Genomic DNA, 21,576 nt, shown 5'->3' on the forward strand with positions numbered 1-21,576 from the left:
GGGTGGTAGCAACAGAAGCCCTCACTGCCTTTATAAGACACTTGGATATGCACTTGAGGTGTCGTAACCTACGGACCAAGGGCTGGAAAGTGGGATAAGGCTGGATAACTCTTTTCCGGCCAGCACAAACACAATGGGCCAAGTGGACCCCTTCCGTGCCTTTAATTTTTATTATTTTTCCATGTTTCTATCTTGAATAATACCAGCGTGAGACACAAAGAATTCCAACCTGAGTATCATTCCTTATGTCAAAATGAAAACTGTCGCAACTCTTAATTATTAACTACAGGGACAGGGTGACTGTAAAGCACACACAAGCCAACAGTTATCAGAAAGCACTATCTCATCGCAGAGAAACATCTCTCCGGATTTAAGGAAAATGTCCAGCTCATACTATATGGGTTATGAAAAGGTAAGTTATGGAACATGCACAGTATTATTTATTTGCCAACATTTCTTGCCAAAAGAATGCAGCGGTGATCTTAATTTTGTATATGATTTAGAAGACAAGCAGTTAAAATAATTGATGCATTTAAGATCTCAAAATTATTTGCTGGGTGAATGGTATCTGTCACTGTATCTTTCTAAAACTTCTAGTCTGTATTGTATTTGTGTCTGTACCTCATTACAGCCCTGGTCCAAACATGGACAAAAGAGCTGAACTCCAGAGGTGAGGTGAGAGTGACTGCCCTTGACATCAAGCCACATTTGACCGAATGTGGCATCAAGGAACCCTAGCAAAACTGGAGGCAATTGGAATCAGGGGGAAAACTCTCCACTGGCTGGAGTCATACCTAGCACGGAGGGATGTGGTTGCGGTTATTGGGGGTCAATTATCTCAGTCACAGGGCATCACTACAGAAGTTCCTCAAGGCGGTGTCCCAGGCTCAACCATCTTCAGCTGCTTCATCAATGACCACCTTCTGAAGGGCAATTAGGGATGGGCAATAAATGCTGGCCTTTCAAGCAGTGCCCACATCTCCTGAACAAGTAAATAAAAAGGTTTGACTCAGTCACCAGTATCTGTCTCTTGGTGTACACATGTATCTGTACATTATGTAAAATGATTGTGATTTAAGCCCCACTGCAGGCTTTGAGCATACAATCTAGGTTGGCACATCAGGAGGATCTGTTGCATTGCTGGAGGTGCTATCCTTTGAATGACATGTTAAATCTGCTTTATGGTACGATTCAAAAATGCAAGAAGAAGCCTTTGCAGTGTCCTGTACAACCGTTCTGCCTACAATAACCCTGCAGTTATGAGGCTGGACTTGTTACTCTGAGATTAGGGGTCCCAACCTTGCTCATAGCTCAAGTAGGAGCACTTCTAAGTCAGAAGGTTGTGGGTTCAAATCCCACTCCAGGACTTGAGCACAAAAAAAAATCATGGCTGACACTCCAGAGCAGTTCTGCAGGAGTGCTGCACTGTCAGAGGTGCTGCCTTTTGGATGAGACATTAAGCTGAGGCCCTGATCCTCTGCCTGCTTGGATGGATGTAAAAGATCCCACGGCACTATTTTGATTGGTGACAACAATGCTGGCAGTTAACTGTCAGTCACCATCAACTGGTGCATTCTCCATGGCAACACCTCTACCAATCAGAGTCCACTTGCCAACCAATCAGCACTCTCTCCACATACAGTATAAATTGTTATTTTCTCCTTTGTGTTGGTATTCTTGTGAAATATCCTGATGAGTGCAAGACGAAAAGCTTCGACTTGTCCCTTTTTTCAGCCATGCTCAAGTCCTTTTTTTCTTTTTCTTCTATAGCAAAGTAATTTTGCAATTTGAGTTAGTCCCAGAATCATAACCATGAGAGCTGCCAGTAACCAACAAACCTGTGTAGGGTGATTAACCCAGTAGCCTTCAGTTCCATGTCACCATCCACAATGTCAAAAGGACCTTTCAGAGGAGAAATGGACACTGGGCAGAAGTGGAGTTGGGAGAGATGACCAGAAATATGGTTGAAATGATGTTTTGATTGAGGCTTTTAGAGATGAGGAGATTTAACAAAGCAAAAGGTACTTTGACAAGGCCTGGAACAAGGCACTTTGGCAGGAAGAACAAAAAAGCAGACTATTACTTAAATGGAGAACGACTGCAGAATTCTGAGGTGCAGAGGGATCTAGGTGTTTTAGTACATGAGTCACAAAACGTTACTGTGCAGGTACAGCAAGTAACTAAGAAGGCTAATGGAATTCTATCCTTTATTACGGGAAGGATTGAACATAAAAGTAAGGATGTTATGCTTCAGTTATACAGGGCATCGGTGAGACTGCACCTCAAATACTGTGTGCAGTTTTGGTCTCCTTATTTAAGGAAGGATTTTATTTAAGGAAGGATGTAAATGCATTGGAGGCTGTTCAAAGGAAGTTTACTAGATTGATAGCTGGAATGAGTGGATTGTCTTATGAGGAAAGGTTGGACAGACTGGACTTGTTTCCACTGGAGTTTCAAAGAGTGAGGGGAGATTTGATTGAAGTATACAAGATACTGAATGGCCTCGACAAGGTGGATGTCGAAAGGATGTTTCCTCTGTGGCGAGTCCAGAACTAGGGGGCAGTTTAAGATTAGGGGTTGTCCTTTTAGGACAGAGATGAGGAGAAATTTTTTCTCTCAGAGGGTTGTGTGACTTTGGAACTCCCTGTCTCAGAAAGTGGTAGAAGCCAGGTCATTGAATATTTTTAAGGCAGAGGTAGATCGATTCTTGTTAGGCAAGGGAATCAAAGGTTATCGGGGTTAGATGGGAATGTGGAAATCAAAACACAAGAAAATCAGCCATGATCTTATTGAATGGCGGAGCAGGCTCGAGGGGCCGAATGGTCTACACCTGTTCCTGTTTCTTATGTTCTTAAAAGGGGTTTAGGAAGCAGCTGCAGAGAGTTGGACTGAGGTGTCCTCTCGCCGAGTCTGGATTCATAAGATTGAAGGACAGAGTTGAATTCAAGGGGTTGAGTGGGAATCAAAGTGGGTCGATGAGGACAGGGAGATGGAATGGAGCAGAATGTATGAGCTGGAGGAAGAGCTACTGGTGATGACACTGCACCTGAGTGAGTGCTGCAGGCAGGAGATGTGACATGATAAACCTTCAAATTGCTGCAATTCTCTTGGATCCAGAGCATTTGAACCCTTCTCAGCAACGTGTGCTCCCACCATATGTATACTCATAACCTGTGTGGTGCTGCACTGGTCAACATTCTTGTTAGGGACTTGTGAGGCACTGTTCCTGTAGCGACAGCCTCAAGGATGGACTACTTTATCTTTGTTCAATGATGTCATGTGTCGAGGGACTAGAGTTGTGTAGCTGCCTGGAGACTGCCAATATGGCAGCATTGAGTCAATACAGACATTAAAGAGTTGGAGTTACTGACTGTGTGTGCCAGGGATGGCAGGACTGTCGTATGAGGAGAGATTGGTTTGACTGGGCCTGTATTCACTAGAGTTTAGAAGAATGAGAGGGGATCTGATTGAAACGTACAAAATTCTAACAGGGCTAGACAGACTAGATGCAGGGAGGATGTTTCCCCTGGTTGGGAAGTCTAGAACCAGGGGCCACAGTCTCAGGATACTGGGCAGGCCATTTAGGACTGAGATGAGGAAACATTTCTTCACTCAGAGGGTGGTCAACCTGTGGAATTCTCTACCACAGAAGGCTGTGGGGGACAGGTCACTGAGTATATTCTAGAAAGAAATTGATAATTTTTTGGATATAGGGGCATCAAAGGGCATGGCGAGAAAGTGGGAATATGGTGTCGAGATAGAAGATCAGCCATGATCATATTTAATGGCAGAGCAGGCTTGAAGGGTTGGATGGCCTACTCCTGCTCCTAGTTTCTATGTTTCTATGTTAAGAGGCTTCAAGGCGATTTAGACAAGTTGAGTGAGTGGGCAAATACATGGCAGATACAGTATAACGTGGATAAGTGTGAAGTTATCCACTTTGGTAGGAAAAATGGCAGAGTGTTGTTTAAATGTTGACAGATTGGGAAATGTTGATGTACAAAGGGATCTGGATGCCTTTGTATACCAGGTACTGAAAGCAAGCACACAGGTGCAGCAAACAGTTAGGAAGGCCTATGTTGGCCTTCATTGCGAGAGGACTTGAGTACAGGAGCAAGAATGTCTTACTGCAGCTGTACAGTGAGATCACACCTGGAGTATTGTGTGCAGTTTTGGTCCCCTTACCTAAGAAAGGATATACTTGCCATAGAAGGAATGCAGCGATGGTCGACCATACTGATTCCTTGGATGGCAGGATTGTCAAAGGGGAGATATTGGGTTGACCGGGTCTCCATTCACTAGTGTTTTGATGTGGCGGGTGATGTGTGCCAGGCAGACCAAATCCACAAGGGAATGTTGGCCACGCTCTCACAACGGTTTTGCAATTTGTATTTGTTACGAGAAGATTTGTGCACTGAATCCAGAAGAAACGAGTCCCTTTAGAGATTTTAAAAATTAAATTAAAACATTAACAAAAATGATTTCAAGCACATGCATAAGATTACAGTTACTTAATACTATAATAAATCCTAAAATTCTTAATTAACCTAACTCCCAATTACACACCCCCTTTAAGGCAACAGCCTAAAATAGGTTTCAAATTTAAAAGCAAGCCAGCAGCTTACTACAGCATCCACTCAACAGTAGAATTCCAAAAGCTTTTCTCCAACTTCAGTTACTGGACACAGCAGACATTTGCAAAAATGGCTGGAAAATTCTTCAAGGCTATTTCTCACACTTCTGTTAGATCTTACATGGCCCCCCAACATAGCCTTTCATTCCTTTATATATGTTTCTCTCTCTTTAATCTATAAATTCCATTGTTCCATTTATCTTTGCAAATTTCCTTTTCCCATAATATAAAAATCTTTCATGTTGCCAATATGACCTCTTCCCTTTTGGGAAAAATAAACACACTGCTTGGCCTTGCTTATCTTGCCAGTTGTAAACATCCTACCATCCCTTTGAAATCCAAACAGCTCCTTCACTTATCTAAAAATGCAAATTTCCTTCACACTTTATATGCTAAGATCTCATCCATGTTTGCTCTTTAGCATTTCAACCCAACTCCTTTTGATAATTTCAAGCTTGCAATCTAGCTGACTCCAATTCAATTAAATTACACACAGACAGAACCATCCACACTCACCCCTATAAACCTATTTTACAACAAATCACAACAATATAATGAAAAACATATTATTTTCATGACACTGGAGTTTAGAAGAATGAGAGGGGATCTTATTGAAACAAAATTTTGACAGGGCTGGACAGACTGGATTCAGGGATGATGTTTCCTCTGGCTGGGGTGTCTAGAAAAATGGGTCACAGTCCCAGGTACAGGGTAGGCCATTTAGGACTGAGAGGAGGTGAAACTTCTTCACTCAGATGGTGGTGAACCTGTGGAATTCTCTGCCACCGAAGGCTGTGGAGGTCAAGTCACTGAGTATATTTAAGAAGAAAATAGATCCCTGGACACTAAAAGGGTCAATGGGTTTGGGGAGAGCAGGAGTACAGCGTTGAGATAGAAGATCAGCCATGATTGTATTGAATGGCAGAGCAGGCTCGAAGAGCTGAATGACTCTGTTTTGTGTTTGTGATGTTGCTGTTCGATTGTTGCTATCCTCTTTGCCCCATGTAGGTCAGATGTGATTACCAATTCAGGTAGATGACCCATTATGATAAGGAAACACAGCCTTACGAAAACCAAATGGCTGGACAAAACAAATCACTTTCGGCAGTGCCTGGTTGATCATTAGCCATTGTGCAATGTAGCATCTGACAACAAGATACAAGAAAACAGCCACGATTCTGAATTAAAAGTTCAATGTTTAAAATGTCAGAGCTCCGTTACAAAAGATTTCTGGCCATCGCAGCTTGAACATATATTCTGCCATGTTCTCCCGAGTAACCTTGAGGGCCAGGGACAAACTGCAGAGTTTGGCCTTTGAAGTCTGAGCTGTGGCTCTCCATGTGGCTTAACAGTAAATGGGAGGTGAATGGACTCGAGGCTGATGAGGAAACGTCAACAAAGAAGCTCAAATTTAACTACTTACAGGCTGGTGAATGTATAGAACAGACCATTGAGGGAGAAGCAGAGGCAAAGTGAGCGAGGAAATGCAGAAATATTTTGCAGAGAAAGGGTATGAGCTAGACTAATGGATGATTATAGAGTCATAGAGGTCTACAGCACAGAAAAAGGCCCTTCCGCCCATCGAGTCTGCGCTGGTCAAACAAGTACCCAACTATTCTAATCCCATTTTCCAGGACTAGGCCCATAGCCTTGTATACCATGGCATCGCAAGTGCACATCCGAATACTTCTTAAATGTTATGAGGGTTTCTGCCTCTACCACTCTTTCAGGCTGTGAGTTCCTGATTCCCACCACCCTCTGGGTGAAAAAATTCTTCCTCACACCCCCTCTAAACCTCCTGCCCCTTACCTTCAAACCTCAAAGTCTTGTGGATGGACTGTATTGCTTCCTTCCAAAGAGGCACATTTTCATGAATCTAGAGGTTAAATTGTAGTTTACAGAGCTCTTGGGGTAGAGCTTTGCATGCTGGAACATGTATTGTGTATTGAGATGTCCTATGATGAGAGGCTGGATAAATTGGGCTTATACTGTCTGGAGTTTAGCAGAATGAGTAGCAATCTCGTTGAAACATACAAGATTCTGAAGGGGCTTGACTGGATAGACATTTTTGAGGGTGAATTTAGCACAGTCTCAGGATAAGGGGTCGATCCTGCGGTGAGGAGAAATTTCTTCACTCAAAGAGTTGTGAATCTTTGGAATCCTCCACCCCACAAAGTTCTGGATGCTCTGTTATTGAATGTATTCAAAGGCTGGGATAGACAGATTTTTGGTCTCTCAGGGAACCAAGGGATCTGGGGAACGGGCAGGAAAGTGGAGTTGAAGCCCATGGTCATATTGAATGGCGGAGCAGGCTCTATGGGCCGAAGGGTCTACACCCCCTATTTCTTAAGATTTAATGTTCTTAACCTGGATGTGCATCACATTAGAGGGTTCCACAGTTCTCCATCCATTATTTATCTTCAGGGTTGTGCTTCATTCCTAAATTCTCAGTGTGTGTTCCCAACAGGTGAAGCTACAATGGGGTGTTCTAAAGGTGAGCATTTATCTTTACGTATAGTTCGTAGCTTTTCGCCGCAATGCTTTCCCTTTCTAAATTATATTTTTATCAACGATCTTACAAAACAATATTATAATTGATGCATAAAACAGCAAAATATTGTCGATGTTGGATATCTGGACAAAAAAAGGGGAATATTCCAGAAGTACGCTGGTCAGGCAGAATCTGTGGAGAGAGAGCCATTAGGCTAGTTTTACAGGACGGTGATCCATCGTCAGAACCCTGACAAAGTTCCTACGAAGGAGCATAAGAGCTGAATTGGTAACCTTGCCTTTCTCTCCTCACAGATGATAACTGGCCTAACTGTGTGGTTCCAGCATTTTCTTGTCTGTTGGGTTTGATCTGATTGTGCTTCCTTTGCAACACAGGGAGATGTGGAATTTGTCCATACGGGATATGGGAAAGATGCGGTGAAGGTCCTAGCCATCAGGAGAGAGGGAAAGCATCATTACATCAAAGAGATTGAAGCAAATGTCCAACTTACATTGAAGACAGTAAAGGATTACCTGCATGGCGACAGTTCTGCTATTATTCCGACTGACACTATGAAAAATACCATTCACGCCTTGGCAAAGCTCAAAGGAGTACGTTTAGTTCAGATATTGTTACTGTAACCCATTCCTCCTTGTACACACATAGATTAGGGTTTTCAACTCTGGCTCAATGCATTGCTGGAGGGTTCTGTTGTATATGTTAGATATTTGAGTTTCCTCAGAGCAATGCAGAGATGACACGAGTTTCTAAGTGTGCGGGATCTTTATTCACAGAGTCTTATACAATGCTTTAAATGCCTACACCATGCTTCAGCTCACAGCTTCTTATAGCTTCCTGTTATCCAGAGCCACACCCAGGCTTAACCAATCGAGCACAGTGAGCACAGATCAATTACCAGACTCATATAATCAAACACTGAACAATTGAACGCTACCGTCTCATCATGTGACCTCCTACATCCAGCTGCTCCACCCCCACACTCCTGCCTTGGCCAGCCAACATGTCCATCCTCGCAGTGCTCCACCTTCCCCCACCAATTGGAATTTGCAAAGCCTCTTTATCAGCCAATTGAATGACTATCAGTCAACCAGTCACCTTCTTTCCCATCTCCAGTATTTTTGTAACTCTTAAACAGAAGTTTTCAGAGATAATGGCAGAAGCCATATCTTTTTGAAGCACCTATGATTTTTCTCCAGGGTTGTTTGTGTCCTGGAGAGGAATCTTCAACTCCTGGAATCATCAGGTCATTCCTGGAAGGTTGCCAAACCCACTGTTAAGGGGGACATGATGGTGTAGTGGTAATGTCACTGGACTGGTAATCCAGTGATATAGACTAATTCTCTCTGGGGGCACAGGTTAAAATCCCACCATGGCAACTAGTAGAATTTAATTCTCAGTAAGGTTTTTTTTGTGACAATCAATAACTATCTTTCAAAGCAAGATTTTATTAATTGAATTTAAATTCCACCAGCTGCCATGCTCAGATTGAACCCATGTCCCCCAGAGCCTTAGCTTGGGTCTCTAGATTATTAGTGTAGTGACATTACCACTACACCAACAGATCCCCTTCTATTGCCAATGCTACCCTTGAACCTCCTATTCAGGTTCTGTTCATCAGTTTCCGAGGTGAGGCTTTTATTGGAACTGTGAGGAAATGTACAATTTTACTCACACTAACTCTTAATCAAGAATGTTGTTGAAAAGAGTTGTCTCTCTTTTCAGTAATATTCAAGGTCTGTACAGCTAATCAGTAATAGTTGAATGGAATGTAAAGAAAATGAGTAATGACCTCTGCATACATTGAAACATTATATCTTGTCAGATTCGAACTATTGAAGAATTTGCACTGGATATTTGTGACCACTTTTTGACTTCCTTTCAACATGTTAGACGGGCCATGGTCTACATGCAAGAGGCACCCTGGAAACGTTTAGAGAAAGTAAGAAATTTAAACAAATGTTATTGAGAAGTATTGATGTCTTATTGGGTTTTAACTGCATGGGCACTTGTTGCCCATTCTTACCCCATCTGAATTACTGCTTCTCATACGCTAAGCTATTCTCATTCTTGTTTACAAATCCCTTGCTGGCATCACTCCTCCATATCTCTGTAACCTACTCCCCAGTCTACAACCCTCCATGATGTCTACGCTCCTCCAATTCTGAAGTCTAGTACATCCCCTACTTTAACCATTCCACCATTGACAGAAGCTTCTTCAGCTGTCAAAGTCCTAAGCTCCAGAATTCGCTCCTTTAAATTTCACCACTTTTCTACTTCTCTGCTCCTCCTTTAAGAAGCTTCGTAAAATCTATCTCAGTTCAAGTTTTTGGCCTTGATATCTCCTTGTGTGACTCAGGATCAAATTTCGCTTGATATTGGCTCCTGTGAAGCACCTTGGGATATTTTATTATATTAAAACTGCTATATTAATGCAAGTTGTTGTTGCTATAGTAGACAGTTCTTTACAGCATTACAGCTGAGCCAGGACCAGTCCATCTGCCATCCACATGAATGCATTCTCCAGTAGGAGGTGCTGAACAGTGATTATAAGAGACAATCTTGGCAGGAGCTTTAGGTGCAGAGGACAATTTTTGTACCTTTGTCATCACCTTGGTTGAGATCTTCAACTTGCCTTGGCTGCGGAGGTTAGCTACTCACTGCCTTATCCAGCTAGGCTGCTGAGAGAGCCAGTCATCTACGATTCCCAATTATCAACCGACCACTTGGTAGAACAGAACGTGAATATTGCTGAAAAGAGGGACATGTTGCTGAAGCTTTTACAGCACTCACTGAACAATCCTAAGTGTGCTAATAGCTACACTAACAACTAATTTAAGATAATCAGTCAAGCTCTTAGTGTGGCTCATTTACACTTGCCAGAAGCAACATACATTCATACACAGGGGCCCGCTGTCTGCAAATAAAAAAGGAATATATTCAACCCTTACATCTTTTTTGAGTTACCTGGGAGCTTGGAGAGCCTATAGTTCCCATTGCTTTCTCCATGATAATGCCTCGGCCAATCAGAGCCAGCTTGCCAACCAATCAGCACCCTTTTCTCCTGTGGTATGAGTTGTTGTGATTGTTTGAAATTTGGCACTCTTGCATTTGTCCTGATGAGTGCAAGACAAAATGCTTTAGTAACATTTTTTATTCTTTCATGGGATGTGGATGTCGCTGGCTAGAGTAGCATTTATTACCCATCCTAATTGCCCTTGAGAAGGTGGTGGTGAGCCACCATCTTGAACTGATGCAGTCCATGTGGTGAAAGAACACCTGCGGTGCTGTTGGGAGTTCCAAGATTTTGACCCAGCGACAGTGAAGGAACAGCGATATATTTCCAAGTCAGGATGATGAGTGACTTGGAGGGGAACTTCCTGGTGGTGGTGTTCCCATCTATCTGCTGCCCTTGTCCTTCTGAATGGTAGCGGCCCCCGGTTTGGAAGGTGCTGTTGAAGGAGCCTTGGTGAGTTGCTGTAGTTCATCATCTTGTAGATGTACATAAAATGTACCAGTGGTGGAGGGAGTGAATGTTTAAGGTGGTGGCTGGGGTACTGATCAAGTTGCTGCTTTGTCCTTGAAGGTTATTGTCTGAGTTGTACCCTTCTGCTGTTAGCTCAGTGAAAACAGCATTTAAATGTCAGCCTCACCTTTAAGGAAGGTCTTGTAGTGCAATGGGTAGTGTCCCTGCCTCACGCACCAGGTCTGAGCCCCACCCCAGGCCTTAATGACCACGGAAGGTGTGTTTATAATGTGGCCAAACAGGTTGCGTATCAATATGCAAATCCTTCCAATCCACTCCAATACCAGGTGGTAAGTGTGAGAGAGATTCATGTCAGCCAAGTGATGGAAGGAGAATTGGATCCTCTACCATCATTATCCATAGCTCCAGGCTACAATGTGCATGTAAACTTGCATGCTGCCACAGCAACTTGGACTCCTTGAGTGAACTATAACTCACCACCTCTCGCCATTAAAATGCTCTGAATGCCATGAAATTGCCACATTTGCATGACAGATACAAACTAAACCTATAGCATATGTTTAGTGCTGGGAATTAGTAGCATCAGTATCCTTTAAACAACGCACCAATTGTTAATTATTCTAAATCAACTCTCTGGCACTGAGAATTAGCCATTAGTGTGGGTATGACGGCAAATTTTACATTTTAATTGTTTTTCTTACTTTTTTTTATTTTTGGTTTTTCTTTTTCTCCTTCCTAAATCTTTTTTGCTCAATTTTATCTCTTGTCCCATACCTGCCTTGATGTTGAATTCACCCCATTTAATTGATTCTCATCTCGGTGTTCCTGTTGTTTATTTCCCAGCCCTTAAATCCCTTTGGTAATGAAGATGTTCAGTTTGATGTCCTGTTTCCTTGGATCCCTGATCACACTTTTAGCAATCTTGGGCAAAAAGGTTTAGAGTTGAAGGGCGCAGGGTCAAGTCTAACTAACGGGAGACACTGCGAAATGTTGTGCTCGAGCAAAATTTGATTCAATATTTTCACGATCTCGATTTTTTTTTTCAACATCGCCTTCTCCCATTTCACTTCCAGCCTAAAGCAGGCAGCTGGTGTGGATCTAAGACAAGACTATACCACAACCAATTTGTATCTCTGTGGGAGCTTGATCAGTTTTTGCTATTCTCAACTCATGTGATGGCAAAAACTGTACACCCCAGCACTCCAACTAACCACAGACCAGTGACGTTCATCTAAGGAAGATTGGTAACCGTGGATGTTATCAGGATTCAGAGCATTGGTGCAAGTGTTCATTTCCAAATGGATTACGACCTGTTTATTTATAAAGACGTTTATTGTTCCAAAATACATATGACGCAAAGAAAATCATTTCTATCCGCCAGTACATCGCCATAGAATCATAGAGTGATCAACTTTTTCACCTTTAGAAGGAGGAGCCGATGGTGGTATTGTCGCTGGACTAGTATTCCAGAGACCCAGGGTAATGCTCTGGGGACCTGGGTTCGAATCCCACCACGGCAAATGGTGGAATTTGAATTCAATAAAAATCTGGAATTAAAAGTCTAATGGTGACCACGAAATGATTGTTCTAAACACCCATCTGGTTCACTAATGCCCTTTAGGGAAGGAAATCTGCTGTCCTTCACATGACTCCAGACCCACAGCAATGTGGTTGACTCTTAAAAAAAATAAATTAGGGCTGGGCAGTAAATGTTGGCCTAGCAGCTGATGCCCACATCCCATGATCAAATATAAAAAAAAGAACGAGGTGTGATCTTATTAAAACATATAAGATCCTGAGGGCACTTGATAGGGAGGATGTTTCTAGGGGGTGCTGTTTAAGAATGAGAGATGAGAAACCTTTTCCTCTCTGAGGGCCGTTAGTCTGTGGAATTCTTTTTCCTCCAGAGAACAATGGATCCTGGGTCATTGAATTTATTCAAGGCTGAGTTAGACAGATTTTTGATTGACAAGGGAGTCAAGTGTATGGGGGGAGGAGGGCAGACAAGAAAGTAGAGTTGAGACCACAACCAAATCAGCCATGATTTTATTGGATGACGGAACAGACTCAAAGGGCTGAATGGCCTCTTCCTGCTTCTATATCCTATGTTCTTATGCCCTTCAAGTCCAAGATGATCATGTTCATTACCTTGGGTATTTGGTAGGGTACGGGGGCTGTGTAGGTGACTGTTCAGATTGATCTGTACCTGGAAGTTTCCGCTGCGAGTAGGGCAGGATACAGCAGAATTTTGCATGGGTTGCTCACGTGGGATTTCCCCCCCCTCCTTGTGTTTTCTCTCTCCTTTTGATATCCACCTGCTTTGGAAGGAGGCTGCATCATGTTTTATTTGGCTGCACTGGGTGCAGCAATCCTGGGCCAGTTTCTCCCAGAGCTTGAAGTCAAGATCGAAACTCCAAAGTGATGCCATTAGAGTGTCCTTGTAGCAGTTCTCTTGACTGCCTGGAGAGCCAGACTTGAGTGGTCCATGGAAGATTTGCTTTGGTAAGCAAGTGTCAGGCAGCTTGGCTACATGAGCAGACCGATAGAGTGATACAGCACAGGGACAGGTCATTGGCCACGGCAAGATTGTGAAATTCTTTGAAACTTACCCAATAAACCTGAGTCTCCTGTTCTTTCCTCTTGGTCCTCCTTTTTTTATTCCTTAAACCTAATCTAACTGCTGAAAGTTACTGGGTGAAATTTTCCATGCTTGTTGGCATGCTCAGGGGGTGTGAGCAGACAATATGGCGAGAAGGTCAGAGATCGGTTTCATGGTGTAACGAAACCAGTTTGTGATCGTCTGCCCGGCCCATCGCTGGCAGGCCACATTTCCCGCCGTTGGACGTCATTGTAGTACATCTGCATTCTATCATGAGATTAGCCCGCCAGACTCATCCCCCACCCCCACCACCCCCCACCCCCGCCACCCTCTCAAGCTGGATCCTCCACCCGCGTCAGCATGATTGCACGCCGACGTGTTTCACAACTGCGCTTAAGTGACGTGCCCCTGGTGAGCTGCACTTCGCTTGGGACTTTGAGTTTGTTCTCCTACCTTGCTTCGGGCAGCGCTCTCAGTCATCAGTGCCAGGCATCCCAAACGGCACCACATCACTTTTATGGGGGCTCACGGGCAGGTCTCTACCTACCAGACCAGCCATAAGGCAGGGGTGACTTTGTACAGCTGCCAGAGCTAGGGCTCACTTGGGGAAGGGGGAGAAGAGGCCTCAGGCAAGGGAAGAGGCTGCAGGGTGAGGGCTGTGCTGGGGAAGGGGGCATCCAAGGGTTTGTGTGTGGGGGGCACACGTTGATCTGTGCAAGTAGCCTTCAAGATGGTGAGGGCTGAGGAGATGAGGCCAGATGGACATGTGAGGGTATGGGTGTGAGAATGGGTGGTGATGTCCCTTGATCTGGCAGTGAGTGAGATGCCAGTGAATGTGTGATGGGTTTGAGTGTGTGAGTTTAGAGTGATGAGATGGTTGCCTTATCCTGGTTGCATGGATGAGAACATTCATTCTCCATCTGCACTGGATGCCAACCTCTTCTGTGCACCGTTGGCACTGATCACCACTGCCATTGCCTTCCAAGCTGGAGTGATAATGTTGCTGCCCCTCCTGAGGGCAGAGCAGGGATAGAGGGCATCAAGGTGGGCCTGCCCAGCATCCAAAAAGGTGCTTGAAGGACGCGCCACTAAACCTGGGAGCTGCAGTTTTCTTGCCTTTCATGGCCATGTCTTATTTGCAGCAGTCTTGGGCTGGAAGCACTGAGAGGTGTGCGTGTGACTGTACTTTAAATGTGGCGCCCGGCATGGTGAAGGGGCGAGGTGACGATGTGGTGGGCGAGTCAGGACCGGCCCGCCATTGAAATGGTGTGTTTCCCGGGAATGCATAATAAATGCCGCGGGTTGGGTACAATACTATGTGAGGAGCTGCCATTGTGGTCGGCGGGTAAAACATAGTTTTACTCACCCACTCTCGCAACTTATTGCAAATCTGGAATGATCCTGCCCACAATTGAATCTGCCTCCATCGCCATTTCAGGCAGTGTATTCCAGATCGTTATTTTTTAATTACCTTTAACTGGTTGTACTGTACTTAACTGCTCTTTGCGGGAAACCTACTGATCGAGAAAACTAAGGAATATATCTGAATTTATTTCCATTACAGGGTGGTATAGGGCATATACATGCCTTCATTCATAACCTTGAAGCAACACGTTTTTGTGAAGTTGAGCAAATCCAACATGGTAAGTCATTGGTTCCAACTCTTGTTGTTTCTGTTGCGAAATTGATCCGATTATCCCAGGAGCTACTTAACAAATAGGTTCACTAAGAATCTTCAAGGAAGGGAATCTGTCAGGCACTACCTGGTCTGATGAGCCTGCAATTTCAGTTCCCATGATGTGGCTCAATGCCCTCAGCTTCTGTGAATGCATGATAAATACTTACGCAATGCTTACCCAGTGCTGTCAAGAATTTTTTCTTTTTTAGTCGCTTGGTAGTACAGAACTTGAGTACTGGTGAAAAAAAGAGACCTGTTGAAGTTTTTCATCTTGCACTCATCAGGACGCTTCAAGAACACCAGTATCAAGGGAGAACAACAATTTACACTGTATAAGGGAGCGCTGATTGGTTGGCAAGTGAACTCTGATTGGCAGAGGCGTTGCCATGGAGAATGCACCAGCAATGGTGACTGACAGTTAACTGGCAAGTATTTTGGATTTTAAACCAGGCAGCTTGACCCTGATTGGTCAAGGCATTGCCCTGAGGAAGGAGTCAGTGAATGGCTGTCACTTACACCAACAGAAAATGCTAGAAACACTCAGCAGTTCTGACAGCATCTGTGGAGAGAGAAACAGAATTGATGTTTTGAGTCCATATGACTCTTCTTCAGAGCTACAGAGAAGTACAAACAGAAATCATGTCAGAGAGAAGAGCAGTACTTCTTCAAGGTAGGCATTCCTGGGAGAGAAGTGGCAGCGAATTAAACACTAAGATAAAAGCAAAATACTGCAGATGCTGGAAATCTGAAACAAGAAGTAGAAAGCAGAAGAAACAGGACTAGCAGCAAATAGGGCCATAGTACAAAAAAATGTATAAAAAGACAAGTCTAAGGGCACTGTATCTGAATGCATGGAGCATTTGCAATAAGGTAGACAAATTAACAGTGCAAATAGATGTAAATGGGTATGAAATGCTTGCGATTACAGAGACATAGCTGCAGAATGACCAAGGCTGGGAACTGAATATCCGAGGGTATTTGATATTTAGGAAGGACAGGCAAAAAGGAAAAGGAGGTGGTGTGGCGTTGTTAGTTAAGGATGAAATCAGTGCGATAGTGACAGAGGATATTGTGCTCAGAAAATCTCGATGTAGAATCAGTCTTGGTGGAGCAAAGAAGCAACATGGGGCAGAAAACATTAGTGGGAGTTGTCTATAGACCTCCAATCTGTAGTGGTAAGGTAGGGGGTGGCAATAAACAGGAAATTAGTAATGCACGTTACAAGGGTGCTACAGTAATCATGGGTGACTTTAATCTACATATAGACTGGACAAACCAAATTAGCAATAATACTGTGGTGGATGAATTCCTGGAGTGTATACAAAATGTTTTTAGACCAGTCCGTTGTGGAACCAACTAGGGAACAGGCTATTCCAGATTTGGTTTTGTGCAATGAGAAGGGGTTAATTAATAATCTTGTTGTGTGGAGTCCTTTAGGGAACAGTGACCATAACACGTAGAAGACAAAAACAGAAAATGCTGGAAAAACTCAGCATCCAGCACCTGCAGTCTTTTGCTTTTTGCTTATAACATGATAGAATTCTTCCCTAGGTTGAAAAGTGAAGTAGTCTAATCTGAAACTAGGGTCCTAAATCTAAACAAAGGAAACTAGGAAGGTACGAGGTGTGAGTCGGATAAGATAGATTGGGGAACTTCATTAAAAGGCATGACAGTGGATAGACAATGGCTAATATTTAAGGAACGAATGTATGCATTGCAACAGTTATATATCCCTTTCTGGCACAGAAGCACAAGAGGAAAAGTGGCCCAACTATGACCAACAAAAGAAATTAAGGATCCAAAGTATCAGATCCAAAGAGGAGCCATATAAAGTTGCTAGAAAAGGTAGCAGGCCTGAGGATTGGGAGCACTTTAGAATTCAGCAGAGGAGGACCAAGAGATTGATTAAGAGGGGAAAAATAGAGTACGAGAGTAAACTTGCAAGGAACATAAAAGTGGACTAAGTATAAGCTTCTATAAGTTTATAAGAAGAAAAAGATTAGTGAAGACAAATGTAGGTCCCCTACAATCTGAAACGGGAGAATTTATAATAGAGAACAAGAATATGGCAGGGCAATTAAACAACTACTTTAGTCCTGTCTTGACAAAGGAAGACGCAAATAACTTCCCTGAAATAGTGGGGAACCAAAGGTCCAGTGAGAAAGAGGAATTGAAGGAAATTAGTATTACTAAAAAACCAATGCTGCAGAAATTAATGGGACTAAAAGCCGATAAATCCCCAGGGCCTGACAATCTACATCCCAGGGCACTAAAGGAGGTGGCCATGGAAATAGTGGATGTGTTGGTTGTCATCTTCCAAATTTCTGTAGATTCTGGAACAGTCCCAGCAGATTGGAGGGTGGCAAATGTAATCCCACTATTTAAAAAAGGAGGGAGGAGAATAAACAGTTAGCCTAGCGTCAGTGGTAGGGAAAATACTAGAGTATATTATAAAGGATCTGATATCAGCACACTTCGAAAATATCAATGGGATTAGACAAAGTCAACAAGGATTTATGAAATGAAAATCCTGTTTGACAAACCTACTGGAGTTTTTTTGAGGATGCAACTAGCAGAATAGATAAGGAAGAACCAGTGGGTGTGGTGTATTTGGATTTTCAGAAAGCTTTGATAAAGTCCCACATAAGAGGTTAGTGTGCAAAATTAAAGCACATGGGATTGGCATGGATTGGGAATTGGTTAGCAGACAGGAAACAGACAGTAGGAATAAATGGGTCTTTTTTAGAATGGCAGGTGGTGACTAGTGGGGTACCACAGGGACCTGTGCTTGGGTCCCAGCTATTCATGATATACATCAATGATTTGGATGAGGGGGCCAAATGTAATATTCCCAAGTTTGCTGACAACACAAAACTAGGTGGGAAAGTGAGTTCTTCTTCTTCTTATCGTGTTCACGGACAGTCTATACATGGCCCAGCCAGAACTGGACACATTTTTGCGCCTTGTTGTTGAATTCGGCAAGATCTGCAACAGTGCAGGGTTCCTCTAGTGATAGGCATTGCAGGAGATGTTGCATAGTCTGTGGCTCAGTTCCACATTCATAAGTTGTCGGGCAGGTTGTATATCCCCATTTGCTTAGTGACACCTTTGAACAACCTACACCAGTCCTAAGTCTGTTAAGGCACTTCCAGGTTGCCCAGTTGCAATTAGCTCCTGGGGGAAAGCTTTCATCTGGTAGAATTTCCATCGCTGGGGGTCTTTCCACAAGGCGATGCGGGCTTCAGATGGGGTTGATTGTAATGGAACAACACTGTTCATGAAGCTCTTCCTTGACTTTAGGCGGCTGGGTGTAAGTGTATGACCATGTAGAGGGTGCCTCTCATCTGATGTTTGACGGAGTCGTTCTTTCTTGCTGGCTACCGTTCTTCTTATATCAGGGGGAGCGATACCCGCCAGGATATATAGGCTGTTGGTGTTTGTTGGTTTTAAACAACCTGTGATAAGTCGGCAGCTTGCATTCAGAATGGCATCCATCTTCTTAGCATGAGTAGATCTTTCCCATGCAGGGCAGGCGTATTCCGCAGTGGAATAGCAAAGAGCAAGTGCACTGGTTCGCAATGTTTTCGAGCTTGCTCCCCATTTTGTGTTAGTGACCTTATTCAGGATGTTGTTTCGTGTGCTCACTTTTGCCTTTATCTTTTTGATGTGGTTCTTGAAGGTGAGGCATCTGTCAAGGGTGACTCCTAAGTAGATAGGGTGCTCACAATGCGTCAGTGTTGCTCCACACCAGGTTACTTTAAGCTGGCGTTTGGCTTCACGGTTTCTGAGGTGGAATGCACAAACTTGCGTCTTTGATGGGTTTGCGCGAAGATGGTTTTCTTCATAGTAGGATGTTAGTTCCTCCAAGGCCTCAGAAAGTGTTTTCTCCACGGTGCTAAAATCAGTGCTTTGGGCAGTGACACATAAGTCATCAGCATATATAAAACGGTGTGTGACACCGTCTATAGGTTGGTCATTCGTGTAGATGTTGTATAGCAGCGGTGCAAGCATGCTTCCCTGAGGAAGACCATTCTTCTGAATGCACCACCTGCTGCGCTTCCCACCTAGTTCAACATAGAACCGGCGATTCTGAAGCATGCTTTCTAACAGCTCTGTTAAGTGAATATTTTTTGTCATCTCTAGGATCTTGCAGAGGAGACGTCTATGGTTCACTGTATCGTATGCTACTGACAGGTCTACAAAAACAGCACCTGTTATCATCCCTTGCTCAAAACCATCTTCGATATGTTGTGTGAGGTTGAGCAGTTGGCTTGTTGATGATTTACCGGGGCGGAAACCTGCTTGCTTTGGAATGATCTTCTCAGCTACAGTTGGTGCTACCCTATTGAGTATCAGGCGTTCAAACAGCTTATTGATGTGGCAAAGCAGTGAAATTGGCCGAAAACTCTTAGGATCTGAGGGATCTTTTCCGGGCTTTAATATTACATGTGCCTTCTGCCAAATATTAGGTAGCTTGTGTGTTGCCAGACAATGGTTGAACAATTGTAGGAGCCATTTCTTTGCTTGCTTTCCAAAATGCTTTATCTGCTCCATTGCTATGTTGTCAAGACCAATTGCTTTCCCGTGTTTTAGACTAGATATACCAGTTTCCAGCTCTTCCATGGTGCATGGTCCAGTGAAGCCATGGTCATCGCTGTACTGCTTCCTATCTAGTTGTGCTCTTGGTTGTTTCTTGTTGATTTTTCCATTTAGGAGCAACTGGTGTGCAACTTGTTTAGCAGACACATTTGGATGTTGGGCAGCTTTCTTGGGATCACCTCCAAGTTTGCATATGAGAGACCATGCCTTCGTGCTTGTTTTTTGTAAGATCTGTTGTCTCTATCAAGGTGTCCCAGGTGTTTTGACGCTCTTGAGAGATACTTAACATCACCCTCTCACCGGTAGATATTGTTTCCTCTGAGAAGGAGTTAGATACAAACATTGAGACATACTCCCAGTGGAGTTCAGCATTCTCCTTGGTGAGACCAGAGATGTAGTGTGCTCTACAACCTCAGGGGATCTTCCTTCTGGCTGTTTACTGGACAGGTTTTGCAAACAGGTTGTAGTGCTCAGGTAATGGTTTAATGAGTGAGTGCTGAGGAGTTTGTTAATAGGCTTCTAGGTGATTTAGACAAGTTGATTGAGCGGGCAAATACATGGCAGATGCAGTATAACGTGGATAAGTGCCAAGTTATCCACTTTGGTAGGAAAAATAGAATGGCAGAGTATTATTTAAATGGTGATAGATTGGGAAATATTGATGTACAAAGGGAGCTGGGTGTCCTTGTACACCAAACACTGAAAGTAAGCATGCAGGTGCAGTAAAGCAGTTAAAAAGGCAAATGGTATGTTGGCCTTCATTGCGAGAGGACTTGAGTACAGGAACAAGGATGTCTTACTGAAGCTGTACAGGGCCTTGGTGAGACCACACCTGGAGTATTGTGTGCAATTTTGGTCTCCTTACCTAAGAAAGGATATGCTTGCCACAGAGGGAGTGCAGCGAAGTTTCACCAGACCGATTCCTGGGATGGCCGGATTGTCGTATGAGGAGATTAGGCTAACTAGGTCTGTATTCACTGGAATTTAGAAGAGTGAGGGGGCATCTCATTGAAACATATAAAATTGTGACAGGGCTGGACAGGCTGGATGCCGGGATGATATTTCCTCTGGCTGGGGGGGTCTTGAACAAGGGGTCAAATTCTCAGGATGCGCGGTAGCCATTTAGGACTGAGATGAGGAGAAACCTCTTCACTCAGAGGGTGGTGAACCTATGGAATCCTGGCTGTGGAGGCCAAATCACTGAATATATTTAAGAAGGAAATGGATTTCTAGACTCTAAAGGTGTCGAGGGGTATGGGGAGAGAGCAGGATTATGGTGTTAAGACAGAGGATCAGCCATGGCAGGGCAGGCTCGAAGGGCAGAATGACCTACTCCAATTTTTTTCTGTTTCTATGTTTCTTTCTATATGGAAATATTACATTAAAGTATTTGGTTACACTGTTTGTCACGACCCTGGAGAAGGTGCAAAGGACTGTGACCAAAATGATATTGATTTGTTGATCTTAGCTTGAGATAGGCTCCAGGGTTTGGGACTATTTTTGTTAGAAAAACAACGGTTTAGAGATGTGATTGGCAGTTTTAAAATGATGAAGGGAATAAACTGGATCCAGTTGGTTAGTGTTATGGACAGGAAGGAGTTTAATTTAAACAACCCTGATTTCCCCTCTGACCACCTGTCTGTAAACAGGAAGGTGATTTCATTTTCATTTTGTTCTTCCCCTTTATAAGTGGTGGTGTATTTCCCAACCTTTCAGTTTTTGTGTGATCCAATTTTCTACCAATAACCCCACAGCAAATTCGAGATAGGGTGAACTCAGAGGGCTAGTTTATTTACACATGCTCAAAAAGCGGGCGGTGTGTCCTTGTGTAGCCCCTGTCCATTCACACACAATAAACAAGGGATAGAGAAAGAAAGATTTACTGGGCAAAGATCACAAAATAAAGAATTACTCTTTCACGTGAGTCCAGTGTCCAGATTCGAAGCCTAATGGTGGAATCCTTCACGGAGGTCAGCAGGCTGCAAACTGATGCTGGATAATTCACTTTCCCAGTAAAAATGACTTCCATGATCAAATAAGCATGCAGAGATGAATTAGTTTTGTAGGTGAC

The 21,576-nt window shown here is 43.5% G+C and overlaps 1 protein-coding gene across 1 annotated transcript in view; it reads left to right on the top strand.

Moving 5' to 3' along the window:
- Positions 1-289: 289 nt before the first annotated feature.
- uox (urate oxidase) overlaps positions 290-21,576 on the top strand; it is a 38,028-nt gene continuing 16,741 nt past the window's right edge. Inside the window, exons 1-4 of the mRNA XM_078560679.1 lie at positions 290-412; positions 7,520-7,735; positions 8,968-9,084; positions 14,793-14,871. Coding sequence (XP_078416805.1) covers positions 380-412; positions 7,520-7,735; positions 8,968-9,084; positions 14,793-14,871 — 445 coding nt within the window. The 5' untranslated portion in view covers positions 290-379. The remainder of the gene's footprint in view (positions 413-7,519; positions 7,736-8,967; positions 9,085-14,792; positions 14,872-21,576) is intronic.

Source organism: Cetorhinus maximus, chromosome 17, assembly GCF_964194155.1.
Source record: "Cetorhinus maximus chromosome 17, sCetMax3.hap1.1, whole genome shotgun sequence".
Taxonomy (NCBI): Eukaryota; Metazoa; Chordata; class Chondrichthyes; order Lamniformes; family Cetorhinidae; genus Cetorhinus; species Cetorhinus maximus.